This window comes from Gopherus evgoodei, chromosome 3 (genome assembly GCF_007399415.2).
Source record: "Gopherus evgoodei ecotype Sinaloan lineage chromosome 3, rGopEvg1_v1.p, whole genome shotgun sequence".
Taxonomy (NCBI): Eukaryota; Metazoa; Chordata; order Testudines; family Testudinidae; genus Gopherus; species Gopherus evgoodei.
The window spans coordinates 69,582,485-69,606,031 of record NC_044324.1 but is presented as its reverse complement, the minus strand read 5'-3'; the positions used below and the strand labels follow the sequence as shown (position 1 = coordinate 69,606,031).

At 37.6% G+C, this 23,547-nt stretch overlaps 2 protein-coding genes across 2 annotated transcripts in view; one reads left to right on the top strand and one right to left on the bottom strand.

The window, feature by feature from the left end:
- IMPG1 (interphotoreceptor matrix proteoglycan 1) overlaps positions 1 to 10,331 on the top strand; it is a 105,527-nt gene extending 95,196 nt beyond the window's left edge. Inside the window, exons 15-19 of the mRNA XM_030554210.1 lie at positions 513 to 723; positions 4,223 to 4,399; positions 4,503 to 4,681; positions 5,019 to 5,102; positions 10,154 to 10,331. Coding sequence (XP_030410070.1) covers positions 513 to 723; positions 4,223 to 4,399; positions 4,503 to 4,681; positions 5,019 to 5,050 — 599 coding nt within the window. The 3' untranslated portion in view covers positions 5,051 to 5,102; positions 10,154 to 10,331. The remainder of the gene's footprint in view (positions 1 to 512; positions 724 to 4,222; positions 4,400 to 4,502; positions 4,682 to 5,018; positions 5,103 to 10,153) is intronic.
- Positions 10,332 to 15,137: 4,806 nt separating this feature from the next.
- MYO6 (myosin VI) overlaps positions 15,138 to 23,547 on the bottom strand; it is a 187,506-nt gene continuing 179,096 nt past the window's right edge. Inside the window, 3 exon segments of the mRNA XM_030555784.1 lie at positions 15,138 to 18,557; positions 20,285 to 20,503; positions 22,647 to 22,673. Of these exon segments, the coding sequence (XP_030411644.1) occupies positions 18,358 to 18,557; positions 20,285 to 20,503; positions 22,647 to 22,673 (446 nt within the window). The 3' untranslated portion in view covers positions 15,138 to 18,357.

Here is a 23,547-nt window from a genome sequence, read left to right as displayed (position 1 = left end):
GTCCTAAAAGGTAAACCACCTTACTTCCACAAAGACATTTACACATGGCTCTCCCCTAGAGAATGCCACCATTTCTAAGTAGCAGTGTCACTCTGTGTACTACACACAGGGATGGTGCTGTTTTTAACTTGCCCTTAATCAGATTGCAAACTATTTGTGACAAGAATCAAATTTTTTGTATATATGTGCAAATATAGTACTAGCACTCCCCAAAAGGAAAAAATTATGGAATCAGAACACCCACATGCAAAAAAGTCTCTACAGTTCAAACATAAAAACATGACTCTGAATATGTGGGAAGGAAACAGATTGTGCAAGAAAATAACAGCAATTTTCTGTGCTGAGGAAAGAAAAATGTACATTTTATACTGAAATATATTCCCACTAATTGATATAGAAGGAACCTGGCTATAGTGAATCTCTTTTGTTCTCTGTAGCAGCCACAAGTTCTGCCAAGTATACTGGGATAATGCCTCAATGCATCCACTAATAATGTCTCTATCTTATTACAGCTGATCGAGCGGACCCATGCAAATTCATGGCATGTGATGAATTTTCAGAGTGCATAACAAATGAATGGACAAAAGAGGCAGACTGCCTTTGTAAACCTGGTTACGCAAGCCGAGATAGACTCCCATGTCGGAGTCTATGTGAGATGCAGCCACATCTTTGTGTTAACGGTGGAAAATGTGAATTAGTTCCAGGAAAAGGAGCTGTCTGCAGGTAGGCAAATTATATTTCTCATTAAGTCTGCTGAACAATAGTTCCTGAAAAATCAGTTATATGAAGATTTGCAATTGGGATTACCTTTTTTCAGGAGTATCAAGTGCAAGCCAGAGTGTGTAAAATTCTATGGACATTTTGGTCTAGATTGTGGTATTGTTCCATTGACAAAGTACCTTACACAATGAATATTTCCACTGAAGTCAGTGGGACTATTTAAGCAGTCAGGTACTGCACAACATCAGTAAAGGCATCACAATCTAGTTCTTTATTAGAAAGAATACATTTATTACAAAGAAAGTATCACTGACCTAGGTTACAAGTAACTTGAAATGATATTCTTCTTGGTTCTTCTTTATTTTCAAAATGCAACTATTCTGACATTTTGGAAAATCAAATAACGTCTGTTCACATTTTTGGCTATTGGTAAAATAGGTATATGTGTGAGGAATTAACTTTTGGCTGGGTTGTATAAAATACATTTTAAAATACTATTGTAAGCATATATATACACATGGCATCCACCACTGTAATAGCTGGCCACCTTACAAGGCATATGTTAAGACAGTCAAGATCTTTTTATGATCAGACACCCTGCTGCCCACAGCTTTCAAAGCAATCAAGCGAGCCGGGTTTCCATTGGTTGGGAAGGCATGATGTTTCTTGCAGCTCTCTGTAAATGTGACCAGACACCATATTTTCACAGGGAGCAAATTCAGGAGCGTGGGCCAATTACTGAGAATATCATGCAACCTAGACACACAAACTTACCCTTATGGCACCAAATTCTAGTGTTCAAAAGGAGTGTAGATTGTACAGTAGGTCAAAAACAATGAGGCTCTTACACAGGATATCCAGAACCTTGACTGTTACCCAGCAGTTGACTGACTGCCATTGTAACAAGCCGAGTACAGATCTGACTAGCCCAATCAATCAATCATTCTTAGCACTGACCTCAAGAGGTCAGTATATGCTAATTAGAGCATTCAGGATCAGCTACAAACAATAAGAACATTGAACAACTTCAGCATATCATGACTGTAGAGGAATTATCCACCACATTGTATACTGTTAATGTTTAAAATCTACAATGGTTGACTTACCTTAACTCTTTTTGCATCTGTTGGCTTGTCTGCCTATGCTGAAAGAATGACAGGAGACATTAGATATGGGTTTAATTAGGTCGCAACTTTATTATTAGACGGATATCTGGGACTAACCCTGTGGATAAAATGTGTGCAGTGCTGGTGCAAAATTTATGTCGCTTCAGCAGATTCACTGCCGGGACCTTACCAATTCCAGCCAATTTTGTTTTATTATTATTATTTTTTATGGCTCTGCCACAGCTCCCCCTCCATTTATCCAGGTCTCTCCAGCAATTCCCTTGCTGGGACCTTACCACTTCCAGCTAATTCTGGGGGGGAAAGGGGGACTTTCACCAGCTCCCCTCACCCCCTTTTCATCCAGGGCTCTCCAGCAATTCTCTTGCCCGGACTTTACTGACCATGCCTCCTCGTACGAGGGGTTAAGGTGGACTATAATGACGAGGGGGTTGGCTCCCCATTGTATCAATCATAGGAGTCCCCAACTGTCCCCGGCTTGCTCAATTACCAAGCACCTCTCTAATTCCTTTTCCAAGCCATTTTTTCATTCTTTTGTGCCTTAATTTATGGAGTACCTGCACTGCACATCCGCTATACACTTAAATAAAGAGTTGCGACATATGACCTACCACCCGTCATGCTTTGCACAAACAGACCCTACCTGAATCTGCTGCGAGGAAGGCGAAACCCCTCCAATGCACCTGGCCAATATGATGGTAAGGGAAAAATTCCTTCCCAGCCCCCCTTATTGGGGAGACTAGTGTAATGCCCACAGCAAATATAGCTAAACACAGGCATATTTGTGACCTAATTAGGGAGGGGGAGGTTGGGTGCTGCCCAGCCTGTTCTGAGTGAAGAGGGGAGGGGCCAGACTCAGCTGACCTTTTTAAACCCCTCATTCCTAGGTGGTGAGTCATCCACCACGCTGACTGCTCTTCCAGCAGCTTTACCTCTTCCCTCCTCCCCCACGCCAGAAAGCATTGCCTTTTTCCTCCCAGCCAGCCAGCCAAACTCCTCCCTGCTTAAATGCAGGGTGGCGATTCTTAGAGAAGAACAGGATGCTGACGCTTGAAGCTCAGACTGAGTTCTGAAGAGACACGGCTGAATTCCCTATATGCAAACTCATGGTAGCAGACTTGCTGTATTTTGCAACAATAAACTTAGCTGGGATCTAATGCCCATAATATATCTACCCAAGATGATGATTTTGCAAGGTCGGAATTTTGTCCATAGAGTCAAATGGCTTAGCTTAAATGCAGATAAACTTGCATTCTCGTTATGTTTATTAAAAAAAAATGAATACAATGTCTGTGAATTGTGTCTGGTTACATACTTCTATAATGCCAATATAAACTTTAAAAGCTTGTGCAAGCAAAACCAAGAAAAGGTATGAAAATAGCAGATCATTGATACCAATGGAAGTACTTCCAAGTAAGAACTTGGAAAGGCAAGTAGAATTCAGTCCAATGTTTGCTTCATTTTCAAAACTACTTCAAACCTCACTGATTTTCACTTCTGATCAGGGCTGGCTCTAGCAATTTCGCTGCCCTAAGCACGGCGGCACGCCGTGGGGGGAGCTCTGCCACTCGCCGGTCCTGTGGCTCTGGTGGACCTCCCGCAGGCGTTTCTGCGGATGGTCAGCTATTCCCGCGGCTTCGATGGAGCTGCCGCAGGCATGTCTGCGGGAGGTCCACTGGAGCCACGGGACCAGCGGACTGTCCTCAGCCACACCTGCGGCAGCTCCACCAGAGCCGCCTGCCACCCTCCCAGCAACCAGCAGAGCGCCCCCCGCGGCGTGCCGCCCCAAGCACGTGCTTGGCGCGCTGTGGCCTGGAGTCGGCCCTGCTTCTGATAATCTATGAACCTACCTTCTCATAGAAAAGTCAGCAGTCTCACCCAACATCTTGGAAGGTGGTTTATTTTATATTAGAGTAGTGTAGTATAAAGCTTCAGACAGCACTTCTCAAGTTAAGAGAATCTCACCGATAAGCAATGTATAGGGAAGATGTAAAAAAGAGATATGATTAAAACATATGGAACAAATTCCCAGGGCATTCAAGTGCAGGGTATGGTTTGGCCTCAGCATAGAGCTAGGAATCAGCCACAAAGCTCTCTTCTGTATGCAAACTTCCTCAATGTTCGGGGGTGGTGAGAGAATACTTCAGTCTCCAATTGTTTTATATTAATCATCATGAACTTGAAGATATATTCTTCCATGTATTATTAATCATGCTGCTTCATATGGAAAGACTCTTTTTGATTAATTACAATGAGAAAACTGTTCATACTTGTTGGCAGTTTTCCCTGTATTCTGGGCACAAGTACTGTACTTTGTATTTCCTGCCCTCAGTCTTATTTTTATGTATATTTTTGCTTTTCCCCCTCTTCCTGTTTAGATGCCCTGTACGTAGGCACCGGTTTTACCAAGGAGAGCGCTGTGCAAAGTTTGTTCCAGAACCTATACAACCCTTCATTTTAAAAGCGGTGGTTCTTAGCTTATTAAGCCTTCTTTTTCTTGTCATCATTTTAATTGTTAAGATAAGAAGAAAATGCAAAAACCAGACTAATTTGGAGTAAGCAGCACATGATTTTTCCCTTCACATTTTAAAATTAATTCTCAGTTACGTTCCTTAAGTTACAGATTCTTATATAAAACAAAAATGTTCTGCATTATAGAGATCCTGCTCCCAACAACCATGGCACAGAAAATGCTGTAAGAATTAATCCCATTTTTGAACATGAGCCCATCTCTAGCTTTTGCCGTATGCCTTGTAGTGTAAGTGCTTATGTCAGTTCTTCAGAGATCACTAACCAACGAAGATTACACAAATATGAAAAAACTACTCAGTGTGAAGGTAAAATGCATGCACATACATTCTCATCCTCTTCAATGTAAGTTTCCCCAAAATAACAACATGTCCACTTTCATGCATAAACTTTACAACTAAATCAGGTTTTGGTTTGTTTGTTTGTTTCTGCCTCTTGCCTTAGCCATTTCAGAGCTAAAAATACTAATCCCTAAACTTGCTAATAATCTATAATATTTACTGCTGCATAGGTTTCATAATAGAATTTTAGAAATTACCTTTTTACAGCTCTTCTGCATGGCTTTGGTGGTCCATTCTATCCTGATGACTTGCCTAATCATTAGTGTAAGAATTAAGTCTGAATATCCTTATTTTAATATTGTAGGTCACCAGATGATATTACAAAACCAAGACTGACAAGTTAGTGTCTGGAATTATGGAGTTCCAGCATCAGACAGATAAGATAAAGGTTTGTGTCACCATTTTCAAGAAAAGTGTACCATTTAATACTTATTCTTGTTTACCATTTGTTGATGTGACCAAGAAACCTCTCTATGTACTAGTTTCATATTTCTTTTGAAGCTGAAAAGAAACATGTACTTTTTTGTTGAAAATGACTTCTCCTTTGGGAGCTTGATAAGTTAGCCACATTCTATTTTGAAGTGCTTTTATGCAATACTGTGCCATTTTGTATGCCAGCTTTCAAATGCAGTAGTCTCTAAAAGACACTAAAATTGTAACAAACAAAAGAACTAATGTTAATAGGAATAGTGCAAAGTAAAGAGCTGAGATTACTTAAATTAGGCACAAGACCTTCATGCAAAAGGCACCTAAATTTGAGTTTGAACACTACACTGTATTTTACTGTGTGTGTATCTAAATGTGTGTATCTGTATTTAAAATGTGTGACTTGGAGTACAGAATCTCTTGCTTATATTTAACAACAAGATCTAACTAGGAAGGGTAGAAACTTGATTGAGCTTAGAAGTTCTCTCTGTTCTGTCAAGCTATGTCTTCCTTCTTTCCCTAGCCTTAGTCCCATCTACACAGGCTTGGCTCTGAGTGCTTCTTTTCCATCCCAGTCTGTCTTGAAGCAGTTCCTCAGAAACTCTGCAGCTAATCAGATCCTTTTGTATGATATCCATTCATCCAGTTTTGGGTCTTCCAACCCCTCTCTTACCCTTCACTTCCAAGTTTAATGCTCTGTTTCCCGTATATTCTGCCAATCTTCTTTTCACATGCCCAAGCCAGTTAAGCCTGGATTCCTTCAGTTTCTCTGTAAATAATACCAGCTTCACACTTCCCCAATTCATTTGTTCAAATGTGGCCTATCATTGTAATTCCAAGCATCTATCTTAACATTTTCATTTCATTTCTACTGTATTCAAGATCTGCTCCTATCTCTTCCTCAGTGTCCAGCATTTTGAGCCATACAAAAATGCAGGTCTAATTACTGTCTTGTCAGTCTTGCCTATCAAACTGAAAAGTATTTTCCTAGAATAGATCACTCCACTCACTTCTCTCCATTCAGTCCAGGCCTTTCCTGTTTTGCTTGTTAAGTTCAACATTATCCTGCATTATTAAACCTAGGTACTTGAACTTCTGTATCTTTATTGGTGGCTGGTCCCTCTAGACTTACAGTATCATTGTCTTCAAGGTATCAAGATATCCCTCTAATGCATCGAGCACCAATATGAACAAAAAGAGGTTTAGTGCCAAATCCTGATGTACTCCAGCTCTTACTAGAAGCGGTTCAGTTTCTCCTTATGGCCTATGTATGCAGCAACAGATGACTGCTCTCAGAACACGGTCATATAAGCCTTCTCAATATCGATGAATACTACATACAGGGATTTCCTCTTTTTTCTTATATTTTTTCACAAGCATTCTTCATGAAAAAATAGCACTCGTTGATTTGCCTGACACCAAACCAAACTGATTGTTACTGAAGTTGTGTTGGCTCGTTCCTTCAAAATATTCCACTATTATAATTTCTCTGAATCATAGCCTGCAAAAGAATAGATTCATTCACTGGATTACCAGGATAAGGGGAGCAGAAAAATTAAGTGATTTCTTTTCACTGGTCTTCGCCACACAGAGGATGTTGGGGAGATACCTACTTCAGGCTACTTCAGGCTTATTCAAGTAATAAAGATGAGGCACTAGAACACGTTGATAAAATGAAGATCTGTAATAAGTCAACAGGGCTGGAGTGTATACACTCAAAAATTCTGATGAACTGGAAAATGAAGTGGCTGAGCTCAGCTGCTAACAAAAATAAGTCTACTCTTAAATCTGCTACTATAGTTGAGAACTAAAAAGTGGTATAAGTTGTACTTATCTTTAAAGGAGGAGCTGGGGGCGGGGTTATAGGAATTATAGACCAGTAAGCTTTACTTCCATACCAGGTGAACAGGTTGAAATCTTAAAACACATGATATTATAGAAATAAACCAACAACTTCTCCAAAAGAAAACCATGCCTCTCTAATCTATTAGAATCTTTTGAGTACGATAGTGGGTAAAGGAGACATGGTTAACATTTTATTTGAACCATCAAAAATACAAGGACAAAATTCCTTTCAAGATTAGAACAGTTAGATAGTCATGGAGTGAGAGCTGAAGTACTGTCAAAGATTACGAACTGGCTAAAATAACAATAGGAATACTTGGCCAATTTTCACTATGGCTAAAGTTCACAGTGTAGTGCCCCAAGATTGCATGCTAGGACTGATGCTTATTGTATTTCTTAGCAACTTGGAAAAGGTGCTACAGAGAGAGGAGGCAAAATGTGTGGAGGATACAAAATTATTTGTGTTAGTATCGAAGCAGCAGTTAGTGGGACCTAACAAAGCTAAATGAATGGGCAGTGCAAAAGCTCAGTTTTACCATCTGGAGAATACATATTCATACAGGCTGCGGTTTTCAAAGGAGACTATGAAGGTTAGACATCCAAATCTTCTTGACTTTCAGCAGGACTTGCATACCTAAACACTCTTTGGTCTCTGACAATCCCAGCCCAGATCCTTAAGACATCATTTTACCAAGGTTTCAAAAAAGACCCAACTCCTTCAAACAGGTGAGTGGTAGATAGAGATGATAGAAGTAAAGGCTGTTCGGTACACCTTAGCCATAGTCAAAGATAATTCTGAGTTCATAACAGGGTATGTGAAAATCCAGTATATAGTGAAGAAGTTGAAGCTCCTTTAGTGTCTACATAAGCTTGAAAATTGCTTTCACATGAAGTCACATGATTACCAAGTGGAAGGTATCTGTGATTCCAAAAGCAAGGATGTGACTGCTCAGAAAAACCATGCTTGTAACCCAGAAATCAAGTGTTCAAATGAAAGGATTCATGACTATGAAGAACCAGACCCTTATTCTGAAATAAAAGATCCGTGCTCAAGATCAAAAACAAGTTAACCTTGGACAGGGCTAACCATGGACAGGGCTAACCAATCTGTAAACCACAGCCTGAGCTAAGGTGATCAGGATCACATGGACCCTGTCCTTTCTCCCTGAAAATATTCCATAATGGAAGGAAAAAGGGAAAGCTATATGTGAGTCTTGCTCCTCTCTGCAAAAGAAGCATATCTAACACTGATTTTGGGTTCATGCCTGCACTCAAGCAGACCAGCCATTTCATGCTGTGACTTCAGACAAGCAAGACCAAACCTACATGACCCCATATGTCAAAAGTCAGACCTATAACAGTCCTTAGGAGACTATCCAATGCTCATCTGATTTTTTTGCAACCTAAGCCATCTAGTAAGTTGCTTTTCACTCCTACCAACTGTAGAGCTGAAGAAAACATCTCTTTCAAAATGCATCATTTCTGTGGAAGTATGTAACAGGGGAGACAAAGCTCCTTCCTGAATCTTTAAATATATTATCACAGCATTGCCTGTCAGAATCAGTAATGCCTGCCTTCAGATCAGAAGGAGGAGTGTTTGAAGCAGCAGCACATTACTCACAGCTACAAGAGGTATGTCTGGCGTCTAAGTTCGCTTGACTTTCAAAGCCTATACATTTTCAGTTGACTGAAATGGACCGCCACAACACAGATTTGAAAATCAATTTCTACTGCTGTGAATAGCATCAGAGGTGAGAAGGGTCTCTCTTTCCAGACATTGACTGACACCATCCACCAATAAATCTAATATTTGATCTCCTTAAGAAGAAAGGGTCTTATCTGGATTGAGTACAAGGTTCGGTTTGCAAATAAAACTTATGCAACCTTGCAGAAGGCACATTTGCAGCCTTGCAAAAGGTGCAGGAAGTAATCAGTTGTAACAGTTTTAGACAAAACCCCATTTCAGACCCTGCCTTTGAGAACACTTATTATAGGTTTGCCAGATTCTGTTAAGAACAGGATAATTCTCTCCTGGAATCCCGAGGAATCACTATAAATGTCCCATTCAAAAAATATGGATCCAAAGACCTCAAATAAAATAATTTAGAAGTGCTAGAACTGAAGCATATGGGATCCTCCTTAGGTGGATCTGAGGATGATTTCTTGGATTTCAAGTCATTTGGCGCTGGATCTGCCTTATGTGGACACAGGCACTTCCCACGAAACAGCTGTTTGGAACTGAAGGTCCCTAAGGGCTCCCCATTGTATGTCTCAATGTATATTTCCTTTCTCATCTGACTCTGGGAAAATAAACAGCATAACAGCCTTCACCCAAGTATTCCAATCACCAGGGATGTTGGTTGGAATTACACAAATTTTGAAGAGAAGGGGTGCCACAATTTCTTTTCTGCTCCACATCTGCTAAATTAGACAAGTGGTCTCAAGAGTAACTGAATTATTGAAATATTCCTAGGATTTTTTTAAGAAAAGTACAGCAATAGAAATAAGTCTATCTATCTAAGAAAGCCATATCATCACACAGGTAGGATTCCATTACTGCTAAGGCTCATGGAAGGAGAACTGAGGGACCATTAAGAGACTTTTTTGAGAGGGAGGTGGAATGTGAAGGGCTATACCCTTAATTCTAGAGTGATAGATCTGAGGTTTGGAAATTTTTTGTGAGTTTGTAAGATAAGCTACCTTTACATTGAGACTACATACAGGAAAGTCATGAAGGAGAATGCTTTATTTCAGCTGCTAGAGCTATTGTATTTATGGATCCATAACTATTTCATATGCGAATACTTCTTCGGAATATTGTATTTCATTCATTGTTTAATAATCAGGAATATACTATTCAAATGAACATACTATTCATGTACCCTTTCACTGAGATTTTATATAAAAACCCCATAAAGCTAAGCACAACAACAACAAGACAAGACTGCTATAGCATTACCTCTATGCACAACTAAATAGTTGCAAGTAGGGGACTACTAAATTCTATTTGAAACAATTTGGAAAACAGCTAATATGATTTTAGAGAAACTGTCTGCCTGATTACAGTGGTTTAGTAAAATATTTTCAACTTATTTCAATTTGAGAACACTTTATTAAAGGACTTCTGTACACTTTTAAAAATGTTTCTTACAAGATTTTTTCTTACAGGTATTCAGAAACAAGTTCTGCATTATTCAAGACTGGCATTCAGGCTAAACTATGTATATGGGCAAATTTGGGGATTACAGAAAGTTTTACAATTTTCTGTTGAAATTGAAGCACACATCAAATGAAAGTCACTGTTTTGTTAACGGAAAGCTGCAGACACTTTGGTCAGTGCAACAGTATAAAAATCACCATGAATACAGTGTTAAAATGTATTTATTAAGTGTTCATTGTATAGTGCTTAAAGATTTTAATTAGTTATTTCAAAGATACGTGATACAAGCAGATATCTTGCTGGTTTTACATTCCATTAGCAGTGTGAGGACCCAGCAGAAGGAACAGTAATGCAATTCCAACCTCCTTTTATAAATAGGCATGGAAACAGATTTTTATCAGTAAACAGCAGTAAACGTCAATTTCACTGTACACACAGAGAAAAAATATTTCCATCAATAACAAACAACATTTACAGACAGGAAATATACAGAAATGCTGCTTGAGAACTTAGCATTTAAGTATATTTACTTTTTATTAGGGCTGTCAAGCGATTAAAAACATTAATCACAATTAATTGCACTGTTAACAGAATACTATTTAAATATTTTTAGATGTTTTCTACATTTTCAAATATATTGATTTCAATTACTACACAGAATACAAAGTGTACAGTGCTCACTTTATTTTTTTTATTACAAATATTTGCACTGTAAAAAAAAAATTGTTCAATTCACCTAATACAACTACTGTACTTCGATCTCTTTATCATGAAAGTTGAACTTAAAAATGTAGAATTATGTACACAAATAACTGCATTAAAAAATAAAATGTAAAACTTGAGCCTACAAGTCCATTCAGTCCTATTTTTAGTTCAGCCAATTGCTCAAACAAGTTTGTTTACATTTGCAAGGGATAATGCTGCCCACTTTTTGTTCACAGTGTGCCACCTGAAAGTGAGAACAGACATTCTTATGGCACTGTTGTAGCCAGTGTCGCAAATTATTTACATGACAGATGCACTAAAGATCCATATGTCTCTTCATGCTTGATCCACCATTCCAGAGGACATGCTACCATGCTGATGACAGGTTCTGCTCAATAACAATCCAAAGCAATGTGGACTGACGCATGTTCATTTTCATCATGAGAGTCAGATGCCACCACCAACTTTTTTGGTAGTTTGGGTTCTGTAGGTTCTGCATTGAAGTGTTCCACTTTTAAGAGTTTTGAAAGCATGCTTCACCTCTCACCCCTCTCAGATTATGGACGGCACTTCAGATTCTTAAACCTTGGGTCGAATGCTGTAGCTATCTTTAGAAATCTCACATTGGTACCTTCTTTGTGTTTTGTCAGCTCTGCCGTGAAAGTGTTTTTAAAATGAACATGTGCTGAGTCATCATTCGAGACTACTATAGCATGAAATATATGTGGGTAAAACAGAGTCAGAGACATACAATTCTCCCCCAAGGAGTTCAGTCACAAATTTAATTAATGCATTTTTTTTTTTAACAAGCATCATCAGCATGGAAGCATGCCCTCTGGAATGGTGGCCAAAGCATGAATGGGCATACGAATGTTTAGCATATCTAGCACGTAAATACCTTGCAATGCTAGCTACAAAAGTCCCATGTGAATGCCTATTCTCACTTTCTGGTGACATTGTAAATAAGAAGTGGGCAACAGTATCTCCTGTAAATGTAAACAAATTTGTTTGTCTTAGTGATTGGCTGAACAAGAAGTAGGACTGAGTGGACTTGTAGGTGCTAAAGTTTTTCAGTTTTGTTTTTGAGTGCAATTATGTAACAAAAAAATTCTACATTTGTAAGTTGCATTTTCACGATAAAGAGATTGCACTACAGTACTTGTATGAGGTGAACTAAAAATGCTATTTCTTTTATCATTTTTACAGTGCAAATATTTGTAATAAAAAATATAAGGTGAGCACTGTACACTTTGTATTCTGTGTTGTCACTGAAATAATTATATTTGAAAATGTAGAAAAACATCCAAAATGTTTAATAATATTCAGCTGGTAGTCTCTTGTTTAACAGTACGATTAAAACTGCGATTAATCATGATTAATTTTTTAAATTTAATCACGTGAGTTAACTGCAATTAATCGAGAGCCCTCCTTTTTATATTTTGGCATGCGATGTTGACAATTTGCATTTTAACAGTTATAAAGCTTTAACTTGTTAATCTCAACATCTACTGTCATTAAATAATTGTGTGACCCCAACCCCCAACAAAACTCTGCATATTTAATTGTTTAATTCATGGTGAAACAGTCTCTCACTCTGAGATTTCACACTTTAGGATGGAGCAAAATGATTGCAGTTTTCCTGAAAGTAGTCTTTCCAGGCATAAAGAAACATTCTGTAAATTTTACAATGTACATAAGAAATTTGTGTTTATGATTACTGTTGGTAGCAAATAGAGTATATACATCCAGATTCAAATATTGATGTTACTTGTCTTATTCATGAGTCTGTCTATGCCGCATCAATGTTGTACAACATTTGGGCATTGTTTACCCTTTATTGTACAACAAAAACTGTTAATTAAAAGTTAAAAGTGTGGTTCTACTCAGTACAGTGCACTATAGCAACATGGTACCTCTTTATTCAGATCTGACTCTTGTGTGTATTCAGATATTATCTGCTATTTTAGTGACAAAGATTAAGTGCTTACTTTTTGACTGGTAGTGCTGGAGAGCCAGCAGAGCAAAGAGTGAGGCGCTTTATTCTGTGTTATCTTGTGCAGTGTCAACAGAGTAGATGACAAAGTTCCAGTTAGTTACATCTGTGCAAACCATAATTTGCCATGCAGAATCTGTGTTACTGGTGCTCTTGTGCAAGATAAAAGAACCCATTTTAAATCCCAGGTTGAATTTGCTGGGCTGACATAACATCTTTATGACTTATAAACTGAGTATTTTGAGTAGAAAATCATTGAGACAACAAACAGGGAACCCATGATGCTATTTTACCAAGTCACATCTCAGAGTAGAACCTCATTTAAAATATTTTTCAGTGGGCATTGAAAGATATCTTCCAACAAATGTAAACTGCTGATCATATCACGTAAGAATGCACACAATAGTCTGTTTTTTCAATGTATTTAGTATATTTCAATTCATATTAACTTTTCATTAGTCAGGCAATAAAAAAGTCATTCTTAAATGTGTATTTGAATAATGAAATGATTGCTCATGACTGTATTTATCACTATCAAATATTAATTACCAAATACACTTGCTGTATGTAAACCTTTATATTTCAATAAAATATAATAAAACTGTTTACTTGATAATTGTGTAGGAGAGTCAATCAGTATTTACTCACATTATCATAATGACATCCTAATTTGATGTTTGGGTCTTAAATTAATTTGGAAATAAAAAATGATGACAACTGTGTGTCAGGCAAGTAGAATCTAGAGTTGAAATAGGGTAGCCATTTAAATCCAAAGGGATGCTTAATATCACTTCACCTTTGTCCCAGACCTGCGGGAAGAAAGACAATTTGCAAGGAATGTGGTTTAAGTAGGCCACAACTTTAATAACTTATCTCCTTGCTGGCTAGTTCCTAGGTAATTTGTACAGGGCAGATCATGATTCCTTGCTTAATCACTCTCACCTGATGGGGGGCTGCCATCAGCCCCTACTCTTCCATAGCTGATCCCAGCCCATTGTTGGGATCTCTTCTCCAATCCTTTGTACCAGAGTGAAGGGGCTGGACAAAGGATCTTTCCGCTGTACCAGATATCAGGAGCTCAAATCCCATTCTCCAGCTTTAGGAGATGCCTTTCTTTAAATCCACTTCCAGCTTATAAGGGACCTAGACCCTCTGTCGAACAAATCCTTGCATTGGACACATGCCTCAAGGAGGCAACAGTCATTTTGCTAGGCTGTCTCGCACCAGCCCCAGCTGGGTTCCCAGATAGTTAACAATTTCCTCGGTATCAGCCAACAATATATCTGCTCCCTGCTCATGAAGTTGTATCTCATTGTCCCTGAATAACTACGGTACCAAATACAATAGTTTTGGGTGGCTAATTATGGATCCTCTCCAATCCTGATGAGAAACCCACCTTCTGGCCTTGTCAACCCAGAGAGGGCTGGTGGCTCCCCATCATAACATTCTGCTGCAGCATTTCAGACATCCCTTCTGCAGCATCAACTCAGATTTGCCTTGCCTCGCCACTGAGGCCAAGCTGTGGACCTCCCGGGGATCTGACTGCCTCCCTGTGGTCCCAACACATAATATTGTGCCCACAGATCCAAACATCAAGTCTCATGACCTGCTCCCCTGTTCCATGTCACCTGCCCCTCCATTCCTGCCAACTCAGAGCTTCAGCCCAGCAATGAACTTCCAGGGGGAAACAGCCATCCACCTTTGAGCCAAATGCATAATATTGAGTCCGCACATCCAGTCACCAACTCCTGTGATGCATTCACATGATTCTGAAGGAAGGGACAAACAGGGAGAGTTTAGCACATATAAACCACTCAACTATTGTCCCCTACAGGGGCCTCCAAACCCTTCTATGCATTTGGATGCTGCCATTGACAGGCATAACATGTTGGGCTCTTATTCCAAGCTACGCTCTGGATGTAACCAGCCTAATGTTGAATGAATGCAATCCCAATTCACCAGCAAAATCTCAACATTATGTGCTCGTTGACATCATCATAAAATGAAATGTCCTCTTCTGAGGTAACTCCCTTTCCCATGAAGAAAGAGTGGTCTTAACACTAAGTTTGTCTGTATTGCTTGGACGGGGCAACTCTGCTAGTACTATAACTCACCTGGCCATCCCTTAATTGATTTCCTGACACTTAAGTGACCTTAATAACTCATCTACTATATTTATTTTCCTTCAGAAAGGCCTACCTTTTTTTATATTTTTTGAACATGGTCAACTTTTCCCACTTAAACTGCAAGTATTTGGTTAAAAGAAAGCGATACCAGATAGATTTCAACATGGAATGTATTTATTTTGTGTAATTTTCAGTACATCATTAAGAGATCAGTTTAGGGAAACTACTTGAAAAATATTTTTAAACAACAAAAACAAAAAGAGGATGCAAGTGCAAAAAGAAACAGAATTTCACCAATGGAAAGAAAAGGTAGATCCATATTCTTGGGTGATGTGATCAGGAATACAGCCTGGTATGTGTGTTTATTTCTTTTTATTTACTAACATGCTACATGTGAAAAGTCCCAGCTACTCTGGATATCAGGTTTTTAAATCATTCAAACACACAGAACAGAGCCAATGTTTTCTATTCGTTTTCCTGCTGACGTGTCAGGTCAGAGCAGTTCAAATTGCTCCTTACTGCTAGATGTCAGGAGCAGCATTAGCCAACACCGTATTCTCCATATGGCAACTCCTTATCACCAATGAGATAACCAAGTGTCTAATCTAGCCATCAGCTAATGCAGAGGACTGGTAAGCAGTCGATTGTGGTATCAACCCCAAACTTGATTCTGATTTGAGAATGACTTCTGCTGTAGTAACAGATGCAGCTATCAGCAGCCACTTCCAGCAGAGACCTTTACTGGAATGCATACTATCCTGTCAAAACTGGGAAATTCTGAACTTTAGAAATTATTCTCTGGCTCAAATTAAGACAAGAGCAAGTACTGAGAGCAACAGGAAGGTGCGGGAAATGTGTCATATGACAACATTCAGCCACCAGTTCCATTTAAAAGTAATAAAGATTTCTTGGTTATCTCAGACCCATTGCCATGATATCTGAGTGACTTACAAATATACTCTTGACATAAGAATCTTGAATATGCCATACTATATAATAAAGGCATGTTTCCTCCCAATGTATAACCATAGTTACTGTTGAGGGAAGTTACAAGTATGCATCCATAGAACACTTAAATGTGTTAATATCACATTTAAAATCAATAATAAATCAATACAGTGTATTTTTTAAAATTCTTTATAATGTACCAATAAGATCATGAGACTACACGTAACTAGGCAATAACTAAAATTCAGATAGACTAAGAAAAGGGCAAGCATTTGAGCTCCAAGACAGTTCAACACTTCCTTAAATGTGTCTATTAAATGTCACAGTCTCTTATAATGTTTAGGATTTCCAAGAATCTGGTGACTGGAGACTATGAGATTCTGGTCCTAATTCAGCAATGTACTGAAACAAGTGCTTAACTTCAGGCACACAAGTAGTACCATTGAACTCCTGTAGTTGAATATATGTATGTGATTGAATAAATTGCTGAATTGGGGCCTTATGCATGCATCCTTCATACTGCAGTCAATAATTACAGCTTAAGTAAAGTGTTAGGTGTAGGAAGAGAAAGGGCATTTTGAGAGCCTGACCAATGCTGCTACCACATGACCTAAGAGCCATGCGATACTTACCTTGAAAGAAAACACACCCAGACATATTCAATGTTCAGTTCAGAGACACAGTCAAATCACTTGTGTAGTGGATTCATAAATAAATAACTAGTTCTTTACTAAAAGATTTTCATACTTATTACAACATGGAGTGTAGTTCTGATAACAGACTGACTGTGACACACAAACAACCTCCACTCTGACAGTTAGGAAGTGGTCTCATCACTTTTTCTTACTGCACTATTGAATTGTACCTTTTCTTCAGTTCACAATGAAGTGAATTTAGAAACTAAAGTTTTCAAAAAAGGTTTCAAACTTAGGATCCAGAGAGGAAATCAGTTCATCTATATAGACAAAGACATAGAAACTGAAGTATGTAAGCTTTGTTCTTAATTACTAGAAAAGTGAATATTTTGCTTTCAGACGATGCCTATTTAATTTTAATTAGAAGGCATCAAACTACATCTCTCTTTTTCAAATGTTTAGCACTGAGATATAAATATCAAGTTTTAATCTGTTGATATATGGCCAGCATTAGGAACACCCGGATAAATAAATAAAAGGCAGTTTTCATGGTGTGAAATGATAATTCCTATACACAAGCATTTTAATTGTGAAGCAAGGGCACTATTACATAGAGCTAGAAACCCTGAAGGGAGATTAAGTACAAAGAGATCAGAGTGATTGAAGTAAAAAGTTTGTTATTACTGCAGACCATAAAATGCAGCCATTTGAAGTAGCACACTGTAATCAGGCACTCCAGCGATGCGTTGCTGGGCAAGACTCTAATGCCACCAAACAGAAGTAACAATGTGTGTGCATGGATTAAAGTAAAAAGAATCTCTGAAATTCAGCCCTCTGTATTCTAATAAACTATGCTACTATTTAAAAAAAGAAAAAAAGGAAAAAAAAACATTTCCCTTATGCTTTCCTTTACTCTTAAATGTATCTAAAGAAATATCTTAGACAATTTTTGCATCATATATTTAAATTACATTACCTGGGTAATTTAACTATTGAAGGACTCCCAACAAAGTTTTGTCAGAAAAATATAATTGGTGTTTGCAAGAAATCTGTTTGGTTTTTTTTTTTTTTAAAAAAAGATCCTAAAAAAGAAAAATGCAAGCCTAACTGTGCAGTACAACCTTGAGTCCCTCCATTATTACACAATACTTCCAATACATATGTGCTCTTCTCAAAACATATAAAAGAAATGTCGGTTAAACTAAGAAACAAGGTAAGAAATTAAAGATTTCCCATAAGTTTCTGAAAAAGTCAGTACATACAGATGTTGAGCAGCTTTCAGATCAGGACATAAAATGGCTTTGATCATCCAGAAGTACTGTACACTCCAACTTCTCAGGAGAAGAAGTTAAAACTAAGGCCTCACAAATTCAGTTTTATATGATACATTGTACCCTCTTCACTAGACCATCCTTGAAAGGTTACTATTTTGCATGTTCTGAAGAGGATTTTATAAAAAGGAATTTGTAATGGAGTTTATCCTAGTATATACCTGAAGTACAATAGTGTTATTTTACAGTGTTAGCATTATAACAGAAGCTTTTGAGAAGGATGCAGCATATAAAGAAAATGCAACAAACATAATTGATTGAAACTTCTTCACGGTTCATAGAATTAGTGAGTTCACTACACAAATTAAACATCAAAAATACAAATTAAACTCCCATGATTAATAAAATCTGTTCACTTTAAATTAAACATCTCTAACACAATTACAGAATATTTAAATCCTCTGTTGCATAGAGGAACTCTTCCCTTTATATCATGGTAAGAGTTCTCAACTCTAACATCAACGTGCAAAATGACTATTTTAATAGGCTTTGCAACATTGCTGTTGCATAAGTAGGGCGAGCTTGTCTACTCTTAATTGCATTTTGAAGATACTGGATGCCTCCACAGCGCTCCCAAATCTCTTCAAACTGTCTCGGCAAAATTTCAGCACCCCGCTTTCGAGTTAAGCCAGTCTCTTCAAGATTTAGTTCACACATCTCCATATCATCCTTCCCTGAAATGGTTAAAGCAAAATTGGTTTTATAAAACTATTTACATGGTTCAAGATCCCATTAACAAAAATTACACATCTGCTTGGTTTCTTTTTCCCTCACTAAAATGTGTACGATTCTTTTAAGAGATACAATGTTTTACTGTAGTTTACAAACAAACATCAGTGCTATGAGACCAGTTTGATAGTCCAAGAGACTGAAGTTCTCCTACGTAAGGATAGCATGGACAGCTGCAGTATGAGCTAATACTGCATGTTTCCACTGACTTGCTAATGTGCTTCAAAAGTGAATAGGCTAGAATACCTGCAAGGGTTGTCAAGAGTTCTCAGCCTCCAGGTCTTTCCTGTTGAGATCACTGACAAGAATGGTTTTTGAGATGTGGCCACCCTGTCCACTAGGAAATTATTAATCAGTTTGTTTCACATAAGCCACTGAAACACTACTGAATTATCACTATTCAACTTGTTCAGATCTGACCAAGTGACCCAGAAGTTAAAGGTTTTGTGTAACACAGCCAAAAGCTGAATCACCCAGTCTCCCACACTAAACATTTAAAATGGCATTTGTCAACTGGTATTACCTATATGTACATTAAATCCAAATACATGGAGAATGCAGCTAACCAATTTTTTTTTTTAAACTATGCCAGGAGGTACATTAAACAGTGTACCCATAGGAAACAACATTAACTATGTCTCTCTCACACACACACACACACACACACACACACACACACCCCTACCTTATACATGAAAGAGGCGCCAGATACAGAATTACAGAATTATTACAAATACTGTTATTCCTAATTAGCATAGAGAGAACAAACTTAGCTGCTTGGAAATGCACCCTGACCATAAGACAATGCACAAGAAACCTGGGAAGGCTCTTCACTAGGGCCTTGTCTACACTACTGGGGCAAGTGGACCTAAGTTACGCTTAGTTTAGGTTAACTTACTGCAATGTCTACACCGCGCTGCGTCAACTTACCTTACTCTTCTCATTCTAGTGGAGTACTGGAGTCGACCAGGGAGCATTGTGCAGTCAATTAAGACCTGCTAAACTGACCCCCGCTGAATCAATTGCAGCAGCTCGATCCCCGGTAAGGAATGTTTGAACAAAAGAGCGGAAGGGTCTAACTGATCGCTTTACTCGGGGTCAGGAAATAATTTTCTCCTGGGTCAGATTTGCAGGGACCGTGGGGGTTTTCACCTTCCCCTGCAGCATGGCTCACTTGCAGGTTTACACTAGTGTAAATGGTGAATTCTCTGTAACCTGAAATCTTTAAAACATGATCTCAGGACTACAATAACTCAGCCTAAGGTTAGGGATCTATTACAGGAGTAGGTGGGGGAGGTTCCGTAACCTGCAATGTACAGAAAGTCAGACTAGATGATCATGATGGTCCCTTCTGACCTTAAAATCTATGAGCAGATAAAAGTAGCCTATGGGCCATGAACAGCAAATGAAAGGGCAGCAGACTGAGACAGGTGGCGAGAGGTGACAGAAGTGGTCTCCCACAAGTCCAGGAAACATTTATAAACACATTGTTAAATATAGAAGTATTCAAAATTGTAGATAAATGGGTTTATGATCTAATTTCTGACTTTTTAAAATTATCCTACTATTATAAATTATTGTTCATAATGGAATGATATATTACTTAAACCTCTCCCCACCCCCAACTGCTTTCACTGCTACCTAAAGTCAAATGTACAGAGAATATACCAACCCGCTACAAGCAGAATAGGTGGCTTGTCAGGATGAAGTTCCATTTGTCGAGCAATCCAAGGCCCATCAAAATGTGCATACCACCAACCTTTCTTCTTGTTCTGAGGATCTTTATACTGGTCTGCTGGGCGAATGAAGGGAATACGGAAGTAACGCTGTTGTCTGTTTATTTCAATCTCCTGTTGCCTGGCAGACAACTGAGCTGTTGGGTTCTGTTGAGCTATTTACAAAAAACAAAGTTATAACTACAGATAAAACAGCAAAAGCAGCCCTTAACCCCTAAACGCCGCCTTTTTCACGTGCAAAAATCTGAAATATTTCCTCATCATATACATTCATTTATTAATTAAATTAAATCAATGCTAGAAAGCAGATGAGCTAAACCCACACAACTCAAAATTTACCCTCTTGCGTTTTCACAGTTAGCGCTCTCGGGAAGAGCTAGAGTTGGCCTACTTGGTAGTTTTCAGTGCTATGCTGTCTGGCTTTGAGCATGTCTAGACACAGGGGTGGCTAAAAAGCCACTCTGGTTTAGAGTAATAGTGAAGATATACTGCTTTTTAGCCAACCCTTTACAAACATAAAAACAAAGTATTAAGCAGCAACTAGTCTATATTACAGTCTATCCCTTCACAAAATCAAGTCAGATCACAGAGAAGCAATTTTAGATATAAGAGGCTAATGTAACATTGTACTATCTAGAGAAAGATGTTCTTTTGATAACCAACAGAAAAATCTTGTAATATCATTAAAGACATCTAATGTGTTAACAGAAATGCTGATTACTGTCCATTTATTACAAAACACTCCCCAAAAATTGCTTTCCGAAATGTGCATTGAACTTACAAATTAGATTTACTTTCTGAGACTCTCAGGGCTTGTCTCCACTTACCAGGAGAGTAACACGCAGTAAGTTGACTCCAGCTAGGTTATTCACCTAGCTGGAGTTGTGTAACTTAGGTTGACTTAGTCCCGTAGCATAGACCTGCCCTCAGAAAATATTTACTGTATGTCATTAAAATCAGCCCACTTAAACAAAATTTTACATGAGACAAACATATTTTTAGCCAACTTGGTTCTTTTTTAACAAGTTCTGAAAGCCAAGCTGATGTGATCTTCTAAACAGCAACCTTAATATTAATATATATTAGTCACTTATAAAGTAGCAAATCTATACTGGACCTTTAATAAAATTAAAAGATGGCAGTTACATTTAATGTATTTTTTTTCAGTTTCATAAACAAGACATTAGTAAACAGAATAGCAAGCCCCACTTGCTATCTCTTCTATTTGTACGAGACTAGAATGGTTCATTAGAAAAGCAACGCCTGAAAAAAGGGCCTGAAATGTAAATGTTAGTGTCTGAAAATTATACAGAAAACAAGATTTCTTCATGTCCACATAAGGAAAACAAGAAAAACTTTTCTACAGAACAGATTTTTAGTAATGTTTACTACATATGAGTTATCTGTGGACACCATTTTTATACACTAGCATTGATAAAACATGTTCTATATGAAAGAATAAAATTTTGAAATTATTTATATTAAACTGCATAGAACTTCATGAATCTTTGTAAATTGCCTAAATGTGTATCACAGCACATTGAAGACACACTACTATAAAATATCAGAGGGGTAGCCACACTACTATAAAACACATCTCCGCATTAAAACAGCAATTGGTAGGTCTTGTTTCTATCCTTGTGCACATTTACATCCAACAGTAAATCTGAAGGATAGAAATTGTGAGCAGTCAGCATAGCCTTCACTTTTCAATGCTAGATATTTTGACATGTACTGAAATACTACATTTTAAAAAAGAAGCCAGCCCCTAACATTAGTTTTTGTTCTACGAGAACAGCTGCTATATTAAGTTGATTGCAGAGTTTTGCTACAATAGAAAAATGTGTACAAATGTAATAATAAGAGTAGAATTAAAATAACAGCATAGCATTTCTTGAACTAAAAAAATGAGATTAACTTACATCAATAAGGTGTTTTTCCCAACACGTAGGATCTCATTATGAAAAGAAATTCCAAAAATATACAACCATTAGAGAAACCAAGTGGGTGAGGTAAAATCTTTAATTGGACCAACTTCTGTTGGTGAAAGAGACAAGCTTTCAAGCAACACAGTGCTCTGGTAATTTAATACATACAGCCATTAAGTGTCCACATGTTGAGTTAATGTTTTTGTGGTTGTTTTTGTGTTAAGTAGAAAACAGTGAATTATTATTTTTGATTGGTGTACTTCGATTCTACATACAAACGTAGCAAAACGCTGTTCAACTGAAGTTAGTATAGAGCTTATAAATGTTCCTATTTGTTAAAGTTACCTTACATAACCATCTCCCCACTTACTTGAGTTGTTGAAAAATGGTTCAAAATCTGTAAACAAATATTCCATATTGAAGGAAACATAACAATGCTGATGTTGTTAAAGATAAACTTTACGAAATACTGAAAATGCATCACCAAACCAGATGACAAACGGAGATTCCACTTGTAATGGAAAAGTGGGCGTTGAGGTAATTACCTGCGTTTCTGTGCTATTTATTGACAAGAAGAAAATGTTTTCTTTTATTACGTTTCACAAATCTATGGTTGCTTATAGTCTAACTGGGATATACATTTGAAATTGATATTTCAGTGACATAGTCCCAGTCACAAAAAACAAACGAACAAAAAACAAAAACGGTGGTACAGGTGTACTCAGCACAGATTGCAAGGATAAATCTTTGTTAGTTATTTCATGTGACACATTTAATAAACTTTTGACATTCTTACATGGAAAGAAAAATGATTCCTAGATGTTAAGAGAACTGCGGCAAATTTAAGGAAGAGATGCAATTCAATTTTTTTGGCACTATAAAACCCAGTAATTCTAATCCCTTCTCTGAACCAGTGCTAATTTAACATGTTCCATTTCTCATGAACATTAACATCTAATTACTGGACAGTTTCCATAAAACTACAATATACTAATGGGTGGATAAAAACGTAAATGTGTCATTTGAATCATGTATTCAGTGACATCTAAAAGAGTCATGGAACAAACACCCCAGAAATCAGGTAAATAATTATTCACTATATTGAAGGTTAGTTATAATAAATGGAATTGAAATGTTCATTTAGTGTAATTACTCACAACAACAACTTATTGTGATACTAATATGAATTCCTAAAGGTCAGTATTATGATATTACTACATTTCTCTATCAACAGCAATGATCCAACTTCTATAAAGAAATATGCTATATTT